Below are 15,391 nucleotides of genomic sequence, written 5' to 3'. Positions count from 1 at the left end.
TAATGTGGATTAACTTGTCTTGCAATGCGGAGCAAAATGCCTTATTGCACAGTCTGACCTCCAGCAAGTCCCAAAGCTCCCCGGCTGAGGCCTCCAAGTTTGAGCTGGCGACGTCTTCGAAAACGCGCTGCGCATCCGTTTCGAAAGTAAACAATACCAGACGTCGTTCGGCGTTTTCCTGTATCGGAAAGTCTTTTAACAACCTTTCCCATGCCCGCCTTGCGTCAAAGAAATATCCGTCGCCAATCTTCTTATAGCGAGATTGGTCTAGGGAGCTCTTGTAGATCTTAGAAGCAGTCGCAATGGGATACAAGTCATAATATCGAGACGCCTCTGGTGATCCATCCGGACTACTCCTCGCCAACTTGGCCCTTCCGCGCTCAGATTTTGTGCGGACTTGGCCTCCATTGCGCCCAGACGCTTATCAAAACTAGCAAGCGACTCCTTCTCCTTGTTAGTCATCGCTGCGACCCACTGTAATGGCGTTTCTTATCTCACTGAGCACCTTTACAACTGAATCAGGCCCTTGTGGCGCTGCTCAGCCCAAGTCAGCACTCTCAGAGCGTTCCAAACCCATGTTGTCGTCCGCATCCGACTGTACTCCAGAGCACTCCCCGCCATGTTGCGATCTTGTGTCAAGATCTCGACTTCCGTCGTCTTGCTCACCAGTTTCGGCAGCGAACAAAGCAGCCGCTCCCTCAGTTTTCTTAGCCGACAACGATCGCGTGATGCGTCCTGACATGTAGGCTCGTAGCGCCGTGCAGGTTCGTTATACTTCGTGCCTTGATAGTCCACCTGGTAGCTTCACAGCTACGCTCGATAAAAACGTTTTTATGTTACGTACACCCAGCGTAAGCGCACTTGTAGGTTTTCGGCAGGGACAGACAGCCCCGTTTCCAGCGACGATCAGTCGCAACAGCCACAAAAACAGCAGCACACAGCTGCAATAGTGATCACAGCCCAAGAGAAACAACTGTTTACTCACACTTGTCGGGATTCCCTCTTTTCTCTGGCCAAAGTTAGCTACCCTCGCCCTAAATGGACATCCAGATCAGCCAGTGACCTCGCTCTGTCCCCTCTAGACTGGCTATCGAAGGAAGTGTAATAATCAAGAGAGCATTTTCCAAATGGAACATTACAATTATTAGTGTACGGGAGCACTTGCATTATGTTTCCCCCAATTTCCTGCAACTGCCTTGAGGCGACTGCAACAGTATCGTTCACGGAGGGCGGCATATTATGGGACATATTTTGCGGTGAATCGATTGCCAGCGCCCCCACAAGCCCGGAGTAAAGTATAATTATATCCAGTGGAATCTTTCTGGAGGGACAGTCAACATGGGCAGCCTAAGATTGCCATTGGTTTTTTTGTGTTGGACAGATGTGGAGCTTTCTCCATGTGAACAGAAGTTTATTCAGAGGCAAAATCGGGCTTAAATTGGGACGCCGCAGAGTTAATTCTATCCGTTTGCTAACGACACCAACACCTCAGCGGCCTGTTGGTAACCCCTTATATCACTGTATAGTCCCTCTTTTCTTTGTTTGTGGGCCGGGTTTTCTGTCGAGGAGTTGGCAACGTGCCTCCTACCGGTCGCCTGGGATCGCTTTGCGACTTTCTCGTCACAAGCAGCTCGTCGAGCCTCAGCTTCGCGCTCTTTTCGAGTGCCCTCTGCTGCCTTAACCAGCCGCTCTTAACGGCATTTATAGTCTTTTTTGCCTGCATTTCTTGTTCCATCTCGTACTTTTTGGCGTCAGTTTGCTGTTTCCTTTCCATCATTTTGAATACAGCGAGCCATTGGGCCGCACTTCGACACACGTTTTGACGAACCTGCGGTTTTTCTCCATCTTGGTAGCTGAATACCCTGCAAAGCAGACTTAAAGTCTGCATTGCAGGGTATTCAGCTAATAAATTCCAGGACTAGAATTAAGTCAATACTAGTCCTGGACTGTATTGGCTTTTCAATTTCTGCATAAGCGGCAGCAGGAATGTTGCATGAGTCAAGCAAACACTTCATTTTTTGCACGGTTTCCTTGTCACACTGGCGCCATCTCGTTGATCTCGCCGAATTAGATGGCCCTAAATCGCCAAACTGTTTAAAGCATTTTTCTATTTCGTTGTCTTAAGAAGACTGCTTCTGGAAACGGTTCAGAAACAGATATTCCACAGGCCAAATTTCCGTCTCAACAAAAGCGTTCCTGAAGACGTCTTCAGAAATTGCAGCGTGTTTGTAGTATAACTATCGGCGTGCGTGGAGGTTATTAACCGGTCGGCCGTGCACGGTGCTCACGTGGGCGACATGCCCACGTGTAGGGAGCGCGCGCGCGTGCCGATCGGTCGCGGCGTGGCGTACGTGTACAGTAGTACACATGTCGTCCGTGTGGTAGTCAACGAGTATTACGTGTGTCAAATAGCACACGTGCCGGCCGTGCGGCATTTTCGTAGGTACTACGCGTGTATAGTAGCGCACACATGTAATGGCAGCATCCGCGTAGTAGTTAGTAACTCTGGCGCTAGTATTTTAATTGTGTACAGTACTCGGCACGCACCAGGCGGCAGGTACTGAATCGGGACATGTGTCCGAGGCGTCCACCTGAGGGGTTAAGACCGGACTCTCGTCCTCAACCGTAAACTGGGGCAAGCTCGACCCCGTCACATTCGCCTCTAATCTCCGACCGTTTGGTAGTTTTACCCTAGGTGGCTTCTAACCCGTTACCGGTCGCCTCCGTTTACGCACCACGAAGCAACTTCGCGTAACCGGCCACGTGTGCCACTCCCTTTTCGCGAGCTCGTCCGTATAGGTTAATTCGCACGCCGCCCCCCCGCGTCGCGTGCTCCCTCGGCGGAGACCTCCGCTTCTCACCCAACCCAGGCACGAGAGTAGTTACCCCAAAATGTTCATCAAGATGCCACTTTATATCTTCTCAGCTTCGAAGTCAATATTTGAAACCATGACTGCGAGGAAGCCCCTGAAAAGAGTTTGCCCTCATGAAAAAGCGTTTTTGTACAAGACGCACCTATCAGGGCACTGTGATATCCAGTGTTGCGTGAATTCGCTCTGGACACAATGTCACCGATAACCTGACTCGATTTCAGGGCAACATCATTCTGCAGAACGCTATGGAGACTGGAACTACAGAGTTCACGATACATGAATGGGTTTACAAGGATATTGATGCCATCCTCGACGCAAGGAGCGCCAGAAAGAAAGAGATTGAATGTGAGAATTCGTAATCCTTCTAATTGGCTACTGTAGAAGCTGCAGTAGCGTCTTTCCAGTTGCCGGCGATGATCGAGTGGGTACTTTAACTTTCGCCTGAGTCCATCGGTTACCCGTCTCGAGACACAGCATCACCATCAGAAATAAACTTCAATTCGACTATTTTTGGTGACACAAATGGAAGAGTAACGAACAGTAGCTCCAACTGACGAGCAAAGAAGGGTAACGAAGGTTCTGTCACCGTTTTAATGGTTGGTGCTTCCGTAACGCGTTAGGTATAAAGAAGTAAATTCCACCGAAACGAAATCAAAGGGCAAACCAATCAGTGCCATCCAAACCAGTCATGGTACAACTGGGAGATTGATAAACCGAGAACGTAAAGAAAGGACAGAATTTACCTAAACGAGGGAGCCTTGGTTATCGCTACGCCCGAGCGTCAGGGCGAGTGTTCCACCGGAAGGAAACGCAGAACAACGAAACTACACAGGGCCGGACACGCGCAGCTATACTGGGTGTATAGTGATCCCTTAATAAGTGGATATTGACGGTGGACGGATATGTATTCAGTGATGGTATTTATTTAGTTTCCACACAATGTTCCATAGTGAATATGTAATTGTGACACTGCAGGTATCTAAATGTTTTAATGGAAAAGGTCGGTAGTATGTTGCTAGCAGGCGCTTCCTCACCGTTCCAATCCGATAATGGCACTGAATAGAACGGAACGTCGTTAAAACACTGCATTGATGCAGTCTCTTTCTGCAAAAAGTTTTCGGACAATCGCAATTGCCTTCAGCCTCTGCTGTTGCGAGATACTGTTCGGAAAAGAAGTCACTTTGACGTCGTCCTCCTGGTCTTCCTAGCTTGGATCTGCTATGATATCTGCTGCTTCATTTGTAAGACTAGCTACATCAGCCACCCCATCACAGTCGTTCTTACCCCCCAAGTGACACGATATTGTGCAGTGTAGCACAATAGATACGACAGCTACTGTACCGGGCGGGCGTCGGGAGTCCCGCCCGACTGCAGTAGTAAGACGTTAACCGACACGGTAATTACGTGGCCAGTACGTTTATAAATGGCCATGTGGGCGCCCACGTGTAGTAAATAGCACAAGCTATTGCGGGCGTAAAGGTGGTGCGCGACCGATTGCTAGGTAAGCAAAGTAATTTATTTTCAGTTACTGTAAGCTAGAGTAAGCTGGATACAGTAAGTACAGCTACTGTAGTCCGTCCGAACCCGCCGCCCCACTGGGGGTACAAGATAGGGACGCTCCAGGTTGGAGATAAAGTGAGGGGAAGCACGCCTCCCCTGAGTTCTTACCCCTGACCTTTACCGTACGGTTGGAATCCCCTTTAGGTTTCCAGCTGGCCACCGCTCGTACTGCTCTTCACCCCAGTACTACTGCGCGCGTCCAGAGCGGTGTGCCTCCCTTGTCCAATGATTCTTATCGATTTGAATAATCTTACCTGACGCTCCAGTGTAATGGTCCCCCAGGCTCCCTCATTTCAGGTACAGTCTGCCCATTTTCCGTTCACGATTTAGCTACTCTACGGTTGTACCACATCCAGCGCCACTCCCGCTCTCACCTCAGGCGAGACTAAAGAGAACAGCGCCTCATCATCTTCCAACCGCTAGCTCCAATAGAACGAGCCTGGTAAGCATCCGCCGAAATGTAGCAGGATACCATGGTTTTGCAAGATAGTACGCTTCCATCGCGATCAAAAACCACGGTCAATATGCAATCACGCATGGTCAGAGTGCCCGTTCAGAACAGAATTATCATGAAGGCGCCTCTGACCGCTAGTTGGGTTGTGGTGCAGAGATACTCGCTTGCGCATTTGTTGCTATCCGCGGTATCCATTCCAGGACCGCCCATAACTAGATGTGCGCGAAATCTAATAGTGAAAAGAACGCATGGTGGAATGTAGTCGTTTTTACGATACAATAACGACACTGCGTGATGGTAGCGACTACCGCTTCCGACAAATCTTTCTACGCCTTCGTCGTAGCTTGGAATCTGAAGAGGTCAACAGCATAAAATGAATCCTGTGAACCCTTAACATCGCAGATGCTCTGACGTGGCGACACCTAGCCACATACGAGCTCCTCAACCGAATTCTTGCAGAAGGTAATCTGGCCGTCGATGTGGACTCCGGCTACGAAATTGATTCAAAAACATGGATGTACAGTATAACTCGCTTTTGTACAAAAGTATCGTTTTGTTTCGCCGTCAATACACGGAGGCGACTGAGGTAGTGTGACAGATCCAAGTGCAACATATTACACGTCATACAAAATGCGCGAAATGCTACTGACGTCGATTGCTTTCGTCATGGGATAGCGAACAGGCGAACGACAAACAGAATTACGCAAAGCTACAGTAAGAAAAATCCAAGAGTTAGGAGTTTCGAACAGTGGTTACACGAAGCACTAAGCCCGGCGCGCCGAGTCCAATTAGTACGTAGACTAGTGCCAGCACTTTTCAGCAACGTCTACGGCAGCAGGAGCGAGCATCAGAGAGGTGGCGAGTAACCCAGGTAGTAACAAGTAAGCTAGTAGCAGTTTATCGACACCGCCGGAGAGAGCAAAGAGAGAACAGTAACGACGGGTTGACATAGTCACTCGGAACATTTGTGCCCATTTATCGAGTTCGTAGAGCAGCGCCTCACCATTCGCTTACAGCCCCTTGTACAAGGATGGCAGGACAGATTCCTATGATTGTACATATTATACTGAACGCAAGGACTTGATTTGGGACACTTTGTGCGATCTCCAAATTACAGAATTTCAAACGTTTATTCCAAGATTTTTACCCGCTTCATAACGCGTTCCAAAATGACCTTTGTACAAAGTGTTTAATTAGAACACTCCCGTAGCAAGACACTTCACTTTGCCTCGAAAGAGAAAGTCGCCAAAGTGCTGACGCAGCCTCATTGCGCCAGACATATCCCTTGAATGTAACTTTGCGCAATTTGTGTGCGCATAACGTGCTGTACCACTGGCCCATGAGTAAGTCTTCTCAAACCAACGCAAACAAAACCCCGATCATGAATGACAGAGAATTGGTAGGAGAAAGCACGTTGGTCTCTTTCTCGATACTTTGAGGACCTCTCGTCTCACCTTTCGATAGGCTTTGACGCCTCTTTACGAATTCGGAACTTTTTGTTCTACAAGTTCCAAACAAATGTTCAACGGTCAAATGCTTTGCCTCTTAAAGAGGCAAAGCATGGAGACTGGCGAAGTTTGCCAGTCTCCACTGCTCAAAATTGGAAAACTACAGCGTTTTAGTTCTTTCCGCACTGTTGCGCTCTTTAGGAATACTATTTGTGACGTGCTTCTAATTAAGGAGAAGAGAACTTTCAGCAAGGGCGTTCGCTGGTGAAAAATGGTTTCTCACGCACCTATTTTACGCGATTAACAGCCATCTTCAGTTCTTCTTTTCATTTCCTGGAGTTCTTGCAACCCAAACTTGTCAGTGCGGAGAGAGTGCCCATAGATTATGTCAAATACCACCACTGGGTGGTGTCGTCGGCCAACTCCGCCCCCGTGTCGAGATTACCTCGGGTCTTCGGAGGCAGGAGGCCCGGCTGCCGGCAGCTCCCCCATGCCCCATACGACCCGGGGCGCGGCTGGTAAGGCGCGCTCATACGCGCCGCGTCGGACATGTTGTCAGGAGGAACCTCTCCGACCTTCCTGCGTACGACGTGGCCCCCTTGGGGCAGCGCAGTCCCCGACGAGGCGGGACGAAATTCCACACTCCCGGTGGACCCCGAGGGGCCGCGACTCTTCTGGAAGGGCGGCAGCGCGGGCGCCGCTGGAGGGACGAATTCCTCTGCGCGGGAAGGATGCGCGACGGAGTCCCCGGAAGAGCCCGGGGGAGGTACTGTACGCGGGGGCACGGAGGCCCCCGAGAGCGGCAGAAGCGCGGCGAGCCCGACGGAAGGGCCCCCAGACGAAGGACGCGCCTCGGGAAGCGAAGACATGAGGGCGACGACGCGGTAAGCAGCGCGTGAGTGGCAACGACGGGGAAAACCTGCGGCAGCGGGTGAGGAGGGGTGGATGACGATGCAAAACCAGGGGGCACGGAGTACGGAGGGGACGTAAGGGGGGCAAGGTCGATCGGTGGACAGCGCCGAAGACAACGCCGGATCAAAGGGGAACAGGTATTGAAAATGTGCGACAACATGCTGTTATCTGGAAAGTGCAAAATCGAGCGACACGTGTACATGACTCGACGGTCCGGACCCTCACCCCATATCACGACATGACACGTGTAAAGTCTCAGATTTTGGGGTTCTGGGGACGAAAGTGGACTTTTGGAGGGTTATGCAAATTTGCATAAATGCCGAAAATTTGCATTTGGCCCGAACCGTTTTCGGGCTACACAGGCAATACTGGAAATCTATTGGGTGTCGGTTCGAATGCTGCAGTTCTATTGGCCTGCTATTGTCCACTTATATGCAGTCATGCTGGTGATATATCTTGAATGATCGGTATACGTTTTAATTACATCATTTCGAGGGTTTCAAGTTGTTCACGATGGTTGTAATGGGTAATTACGGGTGGCCTTGGCGCTGGACATTTGTGTGCGGTGTACACATGTACGCATCGCCAGGTTGCTGCGTGTACGTACACTTGTACACGTCGCCTGCATACGGTCCGGCGCGTGTCCGAGTACAGTACATGTGAATTAAAAGTACAACAAGTATTTCTCACAAGAGACCTGTACTTACGTGAGTATTCAGTGTACGCGTCACGCTGTATGCGACCCTTGCATCAGCATGCGCCGTTGTACTACACTCTCGTCAGCATGCGACGTCGTACTGTGCTCTCGCTATGGTGCGCCGTTGGATGCAAGTTGATGACAGTATTCGTGTGATTCACATCGGATATCACGTGAGATGTGTAGAAAGTCTGGATGCACATTGTTGCTACCCGTCATAGTTGTCTGGCAGTGTGTACCGAAATTAGTAAGGTACGAAACAAGGGCATGTATGGGGACTGAGATATGACAGGACTTTGCGTTTTTGGAAATAGAGAGATGCCAAGTTGTTCCTTGCGCAAGAATATATTCTGTCATGTGTGGATGCAGATTAGTAAGGTGTGAAACGATTGCATGCATAGGGCCATGGTTTACAGTCACTCGAAATATGTAGAAACTGTTGTGCACTGATAGTCAATAGTCAATTCGTAAGGTGGAAATAGAACAGTGTGGACGGGCCAGAAGAGGACCGCGCTTGGTCGCGCATATGGTGAGTACGGATTACCAGGTGCCAAAGTAATGGGATAGTGTAACACTCAAAGTGTATAAGTATCGCCGAAAGACGGCTCCAAGTAAACCTCCGTACCAACTCCTTCACTCACACACATCAACCTGCCCTCCTTTCCCTTGCCCGTCCGAACCTACCATTAACAGGACCAAGGCTCGGGAAGCGACCGGGTCGGACATGGCTCTCTCACTCCTCAAGGGTGAACGCGGACGTTCACTCTTGAGGAGGGGGCCGTGTGGCATAACGGCGGTTCGCGATTAGATTTAGATCAGATCAATACGAACCGCACACGCGCACACGTGTACCCCCGCGTGTACGGAGGACACGCGACCACACGCGTACACGTGTAGGAGGTGCGTACCAGCGCGCGCACAGTACGCGTCTCACACGTGTGCTGTCAGCCCCGACGTCTGACAGCATTACAGCGCGGGACGACCTGCGCTACAGTAAGTTACTACAGCATACCGGTACTGTAGTATTATGATAGACGCATTGTATACATTAAATACGGGCGCGACCGGCGGCCGGCGGGAAGGGGACAAGCACGGACTTGTCCACGACCTACCGCCTAGGTCCGTCTTCCAGCTGAACTAACGAGCGCGATCCGCCTTCGCGCGCGTTAACCGGGACAAAGCGGGTAGGGGACAGCCGCGTACGCGAGCGAGCCTAGATCCGCCTCCGCCCGTCGGCGCTGGTACGTTACCCAGCGCCGCTCCGCGGCGTCGAGGCGTAGATCGGCCCGCGCGTACGCTCGTCCCCGACCGTCCCGCTCTACCACGCTACCAGGGCCCGCTTCCCTGTCCCGTTAGCTGTGTGTTCTCCCCGTCTTCTCGCCCCTCGTACGGGGCCTACGTCGAGCTAAGTATACACCCCTCTCCGTTGGGGGGTGTTTTACTACAATGATGTGGAAGAGTTTTATACCGATTCACTTCGAGTCGCTAACTTCTGGCCACTACTTATACACTTTTGCAATCTTCTAGATCTCTACTACCAAACACTACGACACATATACTACAAATGTATTGGTTCTAACACATAAGCCCGTCTTGCTACTCAGCCATCCTGGCGATGGCCCAACAAACAGAACAGAAAACCGCCTTACGAATTACCACTGTCATGACGGAGAAATTAGTAAGGCAAATACAACAAAGCACAGCAAAGCACAAATTCCCTTACTATTCAAAATCCAGCGTGGCACAAATTCGTAAGGCACGTTTACAGCTCACACGTTGCCTTACGAATTCAAATCAATCCTGCAAGGACTGTTTACAGCGCACACGTTGCCTTACGAATCCGAATCTCTCGTGAGGTCCCGTCCACTGTCAATTTCAACAATGCTCGTTTTGCCATACGAATTCAAAACTCGCGCAACGGTATCTTAGGGCCGTTCCTAACGAAGAGTTCGGTGTGCTAGCACGCAAGCACCCTGACATTTGGCATGAATAGATTGGTTGAACGGGAGTAAAAGCATTTCCAATAATTTTTCAACCAATACATTCATGCCAAGTTTCAAGGTGCTTGCATGGTAGCACACCGAACTCTTCGTTAGGAACGGCCCTTAGTGTCCTGCTGTACCCGTGCTCCACTCCACGGACGGTGTAAACCTTTGGCACGTGCCAGGCACCCGCCACTAAAGTTCAACACTTTGTCCGCAAGGCTGCAGGCGTACTGTACGCGTCCTACAGTGTAATGATGCCATGTATCCAGGTCATACACGTGTCAGGCCAAGAAAATGAAACATGCTCAGAATGTACTCTAGGATGCAACCGTGTACATATTTCACACGTGTACACGTTGAGAACCAAACTTGCTCCTGAAGTACTGTAAAGTGCAAAAATGTACAGAAATGACACTTGTACACGTTGAACCCCCACGTGTTCTACTCGTCACACGGAGTGTTTGGGCGTTTCCACGTGTCATACCTGTCATTGTGTTTCATCCGTGTCAGCATGTGGTCGTAAAATTACAACACTCCCCCTCGATCACATGCTTTGACCAGAAGTAGCCTTTGCAAGCCCTAGAAGTTCTACAAACTTCTGGAACAGAATTCGCCCAAGTGCTTTCGTCAAGATATCTGCAGGCATGGAAGTGGTCGGGCAATGAGACAAACATACGACATTTCTCTTAATTGCATATCGTACATAGTGGTATTTCACATCAACATGTTTGTTACGACGGTTGATCGATTCATTCTGTGCAAACGAAATCGTCCCTGCATTGTCACACCCCATCATAATCGTGGGATCAGAATCAAGTCCGAGGACATCAGCAACCACTTGACTCAACCAAGTCGCCTGCTTACACGCTTCACATAGTGCGATGTACTCAGCTTCACGCCTTGAAGCTGAGTACATTGCACTAGTCGCGACCACAGTTTGTTTTCGGGAACTCCAACTGATCGCTCCACCGCAGAACTTGAAAACATATCCGCTAGTCGACTTGCGAGAGTCTGAACAACCGGCCCCAGTCAGCATCACTGAAGCCGAACAACTCCGGCGATTTGGATTTATTGTCAACCACGATTCCTAAGTTTCGATGCCCTTGCACGTATCGCATTACTCGTTTTTACACCTACCCAGTGTGACTCACATGGGTTGGCAGAATGTTGAGAAAGCTTTCCAATCGCATATGCCAAGTCTGGACGAGTGCCAACCATCAAGTACATAAGGCAGCCCACTGCCTCACGATACGGTGCATTTGTTTCGAAGTCTTTTTCGGTAGAAATCGTGTTTGTGTGACCTTGTTCCATTGGAGTCAGAGAGGGGTTACAAGTTGACATTCGGAATCGCTCAAGCACATTTGATGCATACTTAGCTTGAGTGAGACTCAAAGCCTTGGCAGTGCGATCTCTTTGAATCTCAAGACCAATGCAGACTTTTGCTTCACCAAGGTCTTTCATCTCAAACCGTTTGTGGAGCTCCCCCTTCATTAATTTGATGGCATTGATATCACTACCAGCGAGTAACAAGTCATCGACATAAAGTGCAATCATCATGATAGTGTTACGAATGCGTTTAATGTAGAGACACGCATCACTACGCGAAGTCTCCAATCCCAATTCACCAATTAGGAAATCATCTACGTTGTCATGCCATTGACGATGTGCTTGTTTAAGACCGGAAAAAGGATTCAAAAGTTTACACACGTGATCACTTTTGCTTTTGTAAATGCACCCTTCGGGTTGCTCCATGTAGATGTCTTCATCCAAGTCGCTGTTCAAAAACGCCGTCACGACATCCATCTGATGAAGTTCGAGGTCGTAATGAGCAACTAAGGCAAGAAGTAGACGAATAGTGGTAAACTTTATGAGAGGGGCATATGTCTCAGTATAGTCAAGACCTTACTTGCTGGAATCCACGAGCAACAAGTCTGGCTTTTGCACTTTCAACTATATTCCATTTGCATCAGGCAGCTGCTTGACCTTGAATACTCATCGAGATGTGAAGATGTTTGACGCCTCAGATCGAGGAACAAGTTTCCAAGTCCGATTCTTGGTCTGCGAGGAAAGTTCTTTGTCAATGCCGGTTTGCCAAAATGCAGCTCTAGGACCGTTGGTTGCCTGCTTGAAAGTCTTGGAACCTTCAATAGCGATATGCGCATGTGAAAGAAGGGCAGCTGCAAAGTTGCTCCTCCACCATGATGCGGGAGGTCTGCTGACTCGAGACGATCTTCGTACAGCTGGAGTCGGAGTTGGAGCGGTGACATTCGGAGTTTCGACGGGAGGAGGTACATCATCTTCATCATCATCATTCTCACTTACAGATCGAGCGCCATCGTTTTCAAGAACCTCCTCCGAAACTTCACCCTTTTCAGAACCAACCTCATCCATATTTGGGGTATCGCCTTCATTCTCATTGTCGCCATCGAGCAATACGACGTCATCATCAGAGTTTGTTGAATCACTTTCATGTGCAGGAATGTCATGCATCCCACATGTCGATTCATCAAACTTGACATCCCGTGACACAACAATTTTATTCAACTCTCCGTCCCAAAGTTTGTATGCCCTACTGCATTGCGAGTACCCAAGAAACATCGCCTCACGCGCTCGCAAGTCAAGCTTACGGAGCTCTAATTTTGGTAATGTATACCAACACTTTGACCCAAATACTCGCAAATGTCCAACGTTTGGAGTGGAATTCATCCAAATGTGGTGCGGGGTTGTATTAACGGGCAAAGCGCGTGAAGTAACTCGATTGCGTACATATATCGAAGTGGCAAGAGCCTCGGCCCAGAATCGCTTACTGACCTGTTTATGAGAAAGCATAGAGCGGACAAAATCAATCAAAGTTCGATTTAAACGTTCAGCAACACCCTTTTGTTCAGGGTTGTACGCCGTTGTGAGTTGGTGCTGCGTACCGTTTAATTCTAAATGCGCCTTGCTTTCCTTCGACAAGTACTCTCCCTCTCGATCAGTGCGAAGCACCTTTACTTTGCGACCAGTGTGGGTTTGGGCCAACTTTTCATACAACTTGCATTTTGCAAACGCCTCAGATTTATTTCTCATCGTGTACACAACTACCCAGGTTGAGTGATCATCTACAAATGTAATGAAGTATCTCGAGCTACCAACTGACTGTACTTCGAGTGGACCGCAGACGTCAGAATGTACCAAGTCAAGACAGTTCTGTGCTCGAGACGATGATCGCTGTTTCGGGATTACTGATCGCGTTGCTTTCCCAAACACGCACGCAGGACAAATGAAAGAGTGATTGTCAGACGTCGGATATATTGCAGTGATCACATCGCTTTGACGAACGTTGATGCCACTTACTACATTATTGTGAATCATTGATGCGATTCCTTGTACATTAACATGGGCCATGCGTTCATGTAGCGTCTGAAGAGTAACTACGTGAGCAGAGAGAGTTTCATTCATCACGTCAAGTAAGTACAAATCTCCAACTTGATTCGCTGTAGCGACCAAAGTTGGTCCTGCGGTAATGATGCATTTGTCTTTTTCAAATGACACTTGCAATCCCTTTGAGACCATTTGGCTAACAGATAGTAGCTAGTATCCAAAATCAGGGACATGCAAAACGTTTGACAATTTGCAAAGGATGTGGAGTACCGTTGACGTTCAACATGAATTCAACCTCACCGTGACCAGCGACATTAGCTCTCGCCTCTGTGCCCATCTTGACTGATCCAGATTGCATCTGTTCTTAAGAAACGAATAGAGAACGATCAAATGTGATGTAGGCAATGAAACCGGAATCCACAAGCCACCCCGAGTTTGCTGTTTTGCTTTCTGAAGAAGAAGTGGAAAGCAGGCACGTAAAATCACTCTCAGCAAAGACAGCAGTGGAATTCTCATCCCGAGAAACAAATGCACTTGACTTCAAGCCAGTGTTGCGTGACCGAAACCCATCTGGCGGTGCAGGTCGGCGCCCACTCACGTTCTTGTCCCAGCAACGCGCTGCAGTATGCCCATGTCTATTGCAATTCGTACATTTCATATCGCGTCGAATAGGCACACGATTGACAAGTGCAGGTGCATGTGGTGATGAAGCAGAAGCGGTCTTCATGCTTTCTCGTTGTTCTTCTTGCAGCAGACGACTCTTCACAAACTCGAGTCCAAACACTTTATCTTCATTGCCAAGTGCGTCAAGAGCAACAATCGAGTTATCGAATCGTGGAGGCAAGCCATTCGCTGTGTTGAATAACACAGCCATTGCAATTTCTTTATCGTCAATCTCAAAACTCATTGACTGCTAATCTGGCAGCGAGTTGCTTCACACGATTGATGAACACGAGCACTTTCTCGGATGGGAGCATGGATACAGTGTAAAAATCGCGACGGGCGGCCAGTTTGTTGAGCAAAGTATGACGCTCAAACACATTCAGAACTGCCTCCCATGTCTCTTTCGCACTGCTACACCCTCGCACATGTTGCAAGTAGTCATCAGAAAGCGTGAGTCCGATGACTGCCTTTGCTTTTGCATCACCACGAATGCACTTTCTCCGGTCATCTGACGTCGTATTCTCCGGTATATCATTAAAAACGTATTGATAGACATCTCGGAGAGCTAGCAGTAGCTGGATTTTCTGCTCCAGATGTAAAAGTTAGATGCGGTCAGCTTCTCGATTCTGACCGATCCAGAGTTTTGGTCATCTATTTCGCCGAATGGATGTACCCTTCGAGTATACAATGTTGAAATAGTTTGCGCGCTCAAGGGGACACCAAGAAGCCAGCGCCTGTGGCCTAGTGGTTAACGAATTTTTGCGGCAAATTTTTCAGACCTCGATTTTAACATCAGGTTATGGGCCCAGATTTACGCTACCATTCGTGAGGTCGATTCTCACCGGGTGCCCTTGGGCGGCGCAATGTTTGTTTGTTTGTGTCACACTTGGGAACGTACCTGACTGTGTGTTGTGCAGTGACCCACGCCGTGTGTTTGGCGTCCCTTGGTCGAGGGGGAGTGTTGAAATAGTAAGCGCGCCCAAGGGGACACCAAGAAGCCAGCGCCCGTGGCCTAGTGGTTAACGAATTTTTGCGGCAAATTTTTAAGACCTCGATTTTAACATCATACAAGGACTTCTGTTTCGGGATCCCAAGCCGTTAGCCGATAGTCAACACAATGGGAAGCCCACCCGTATAAGAAGTTTGTAGCGATTATTCGGAAACGTTCGTGGTGCTTGTTCCCGGCGGAATGGAACAAGCGTATTCTTCTTAAAATACCTTAGGGCGCTACCACTATATGTCGGCCAGTGCGGGTCTTTCGACTGCAAACTAAATCAAACGTGACACGAGTAAGCACAGCGACTTTGCGTGTAGACGAACGAGGACTTTTGGTCACTACCGCGAACGGTCCCTGCAATCGAAATCGGCTTGTCCAAACTTGATACGGTACTGCCTCAGAGAGGTTTCCCACAACGCCAGAATGAAACTGCCTTCGT

At 49.1% G+C, this 15,391-nt stretch overlaps 1 protein-coding gene across 1 annotated transcript; it reads right to left on the bottom strand.

Moving 5' to 3' along the window:
* Positions 1–11,921: 11,921 nt before the first annotated feature.
* On the bottom strand, positions 11,922–13,484 carry CHC_T00000259001 (hypothetical protein). The gene is made up of 3 exons (XM_005719249.1): positions 12,979–13,484; positions 12,366–12,873; positions 11,922–12,296 (listed from the first exon to the last, which is right to left on the bottom strand). The coding sequence occupies exons 1-3, from the start codon at positions 13,482–13,484 to the stop codon at positions 11,922–11,924; spliced, it is 1,389 nt and encodes a 462-aa protein (XP_005719306.1).
* Positions 13,485–15,391: the final 1,907 nt, after the last annotated feature.

This window comes from Chondrus crispus, genomic scaffold (genome assembly GCF_000350225.1).
Source record: "Chondrus crispus Stackhouse genomic scaffold, scaffold_476, whole genome shotgun sequence".
NCBI lineage: Eukaryota > Rhodophyta > Florideophyceae > Gigartinales > Gigartinaceae > Chondrus > Chondrus crispus.
The sequence above is the reverse complement of the archived record's forward strand: the minus strand, read 5'-3'. Positions and strand labels throughout refer to the sequence as shown.

Bases quoted from the DNA above. Each gene is read 5' to 3' on its own strand.
- CHC_T00000259001 (XM_005719249.1), bottom strand. From the start codon at position 13,484: ATGGTCTCAAAGGGATTGCAAGTGTCATTTGAAAAAGACAAATGCATC. The intron at 12,874-12,978 runs GTTTGCAAAATG...GTCGAAGGAAAG, and splicing joins ATGAGAAATAAATCTGAGGC to CAAGGCGCATTTAGAATTAA. The intron at 12,297-12,365 runs GTATTGCTCGAT...GGTTCTGAAAAG, and splicing joins CAAACTCTGATGATGACGTC to GGTGAAGTTTCGGAGGAGGT.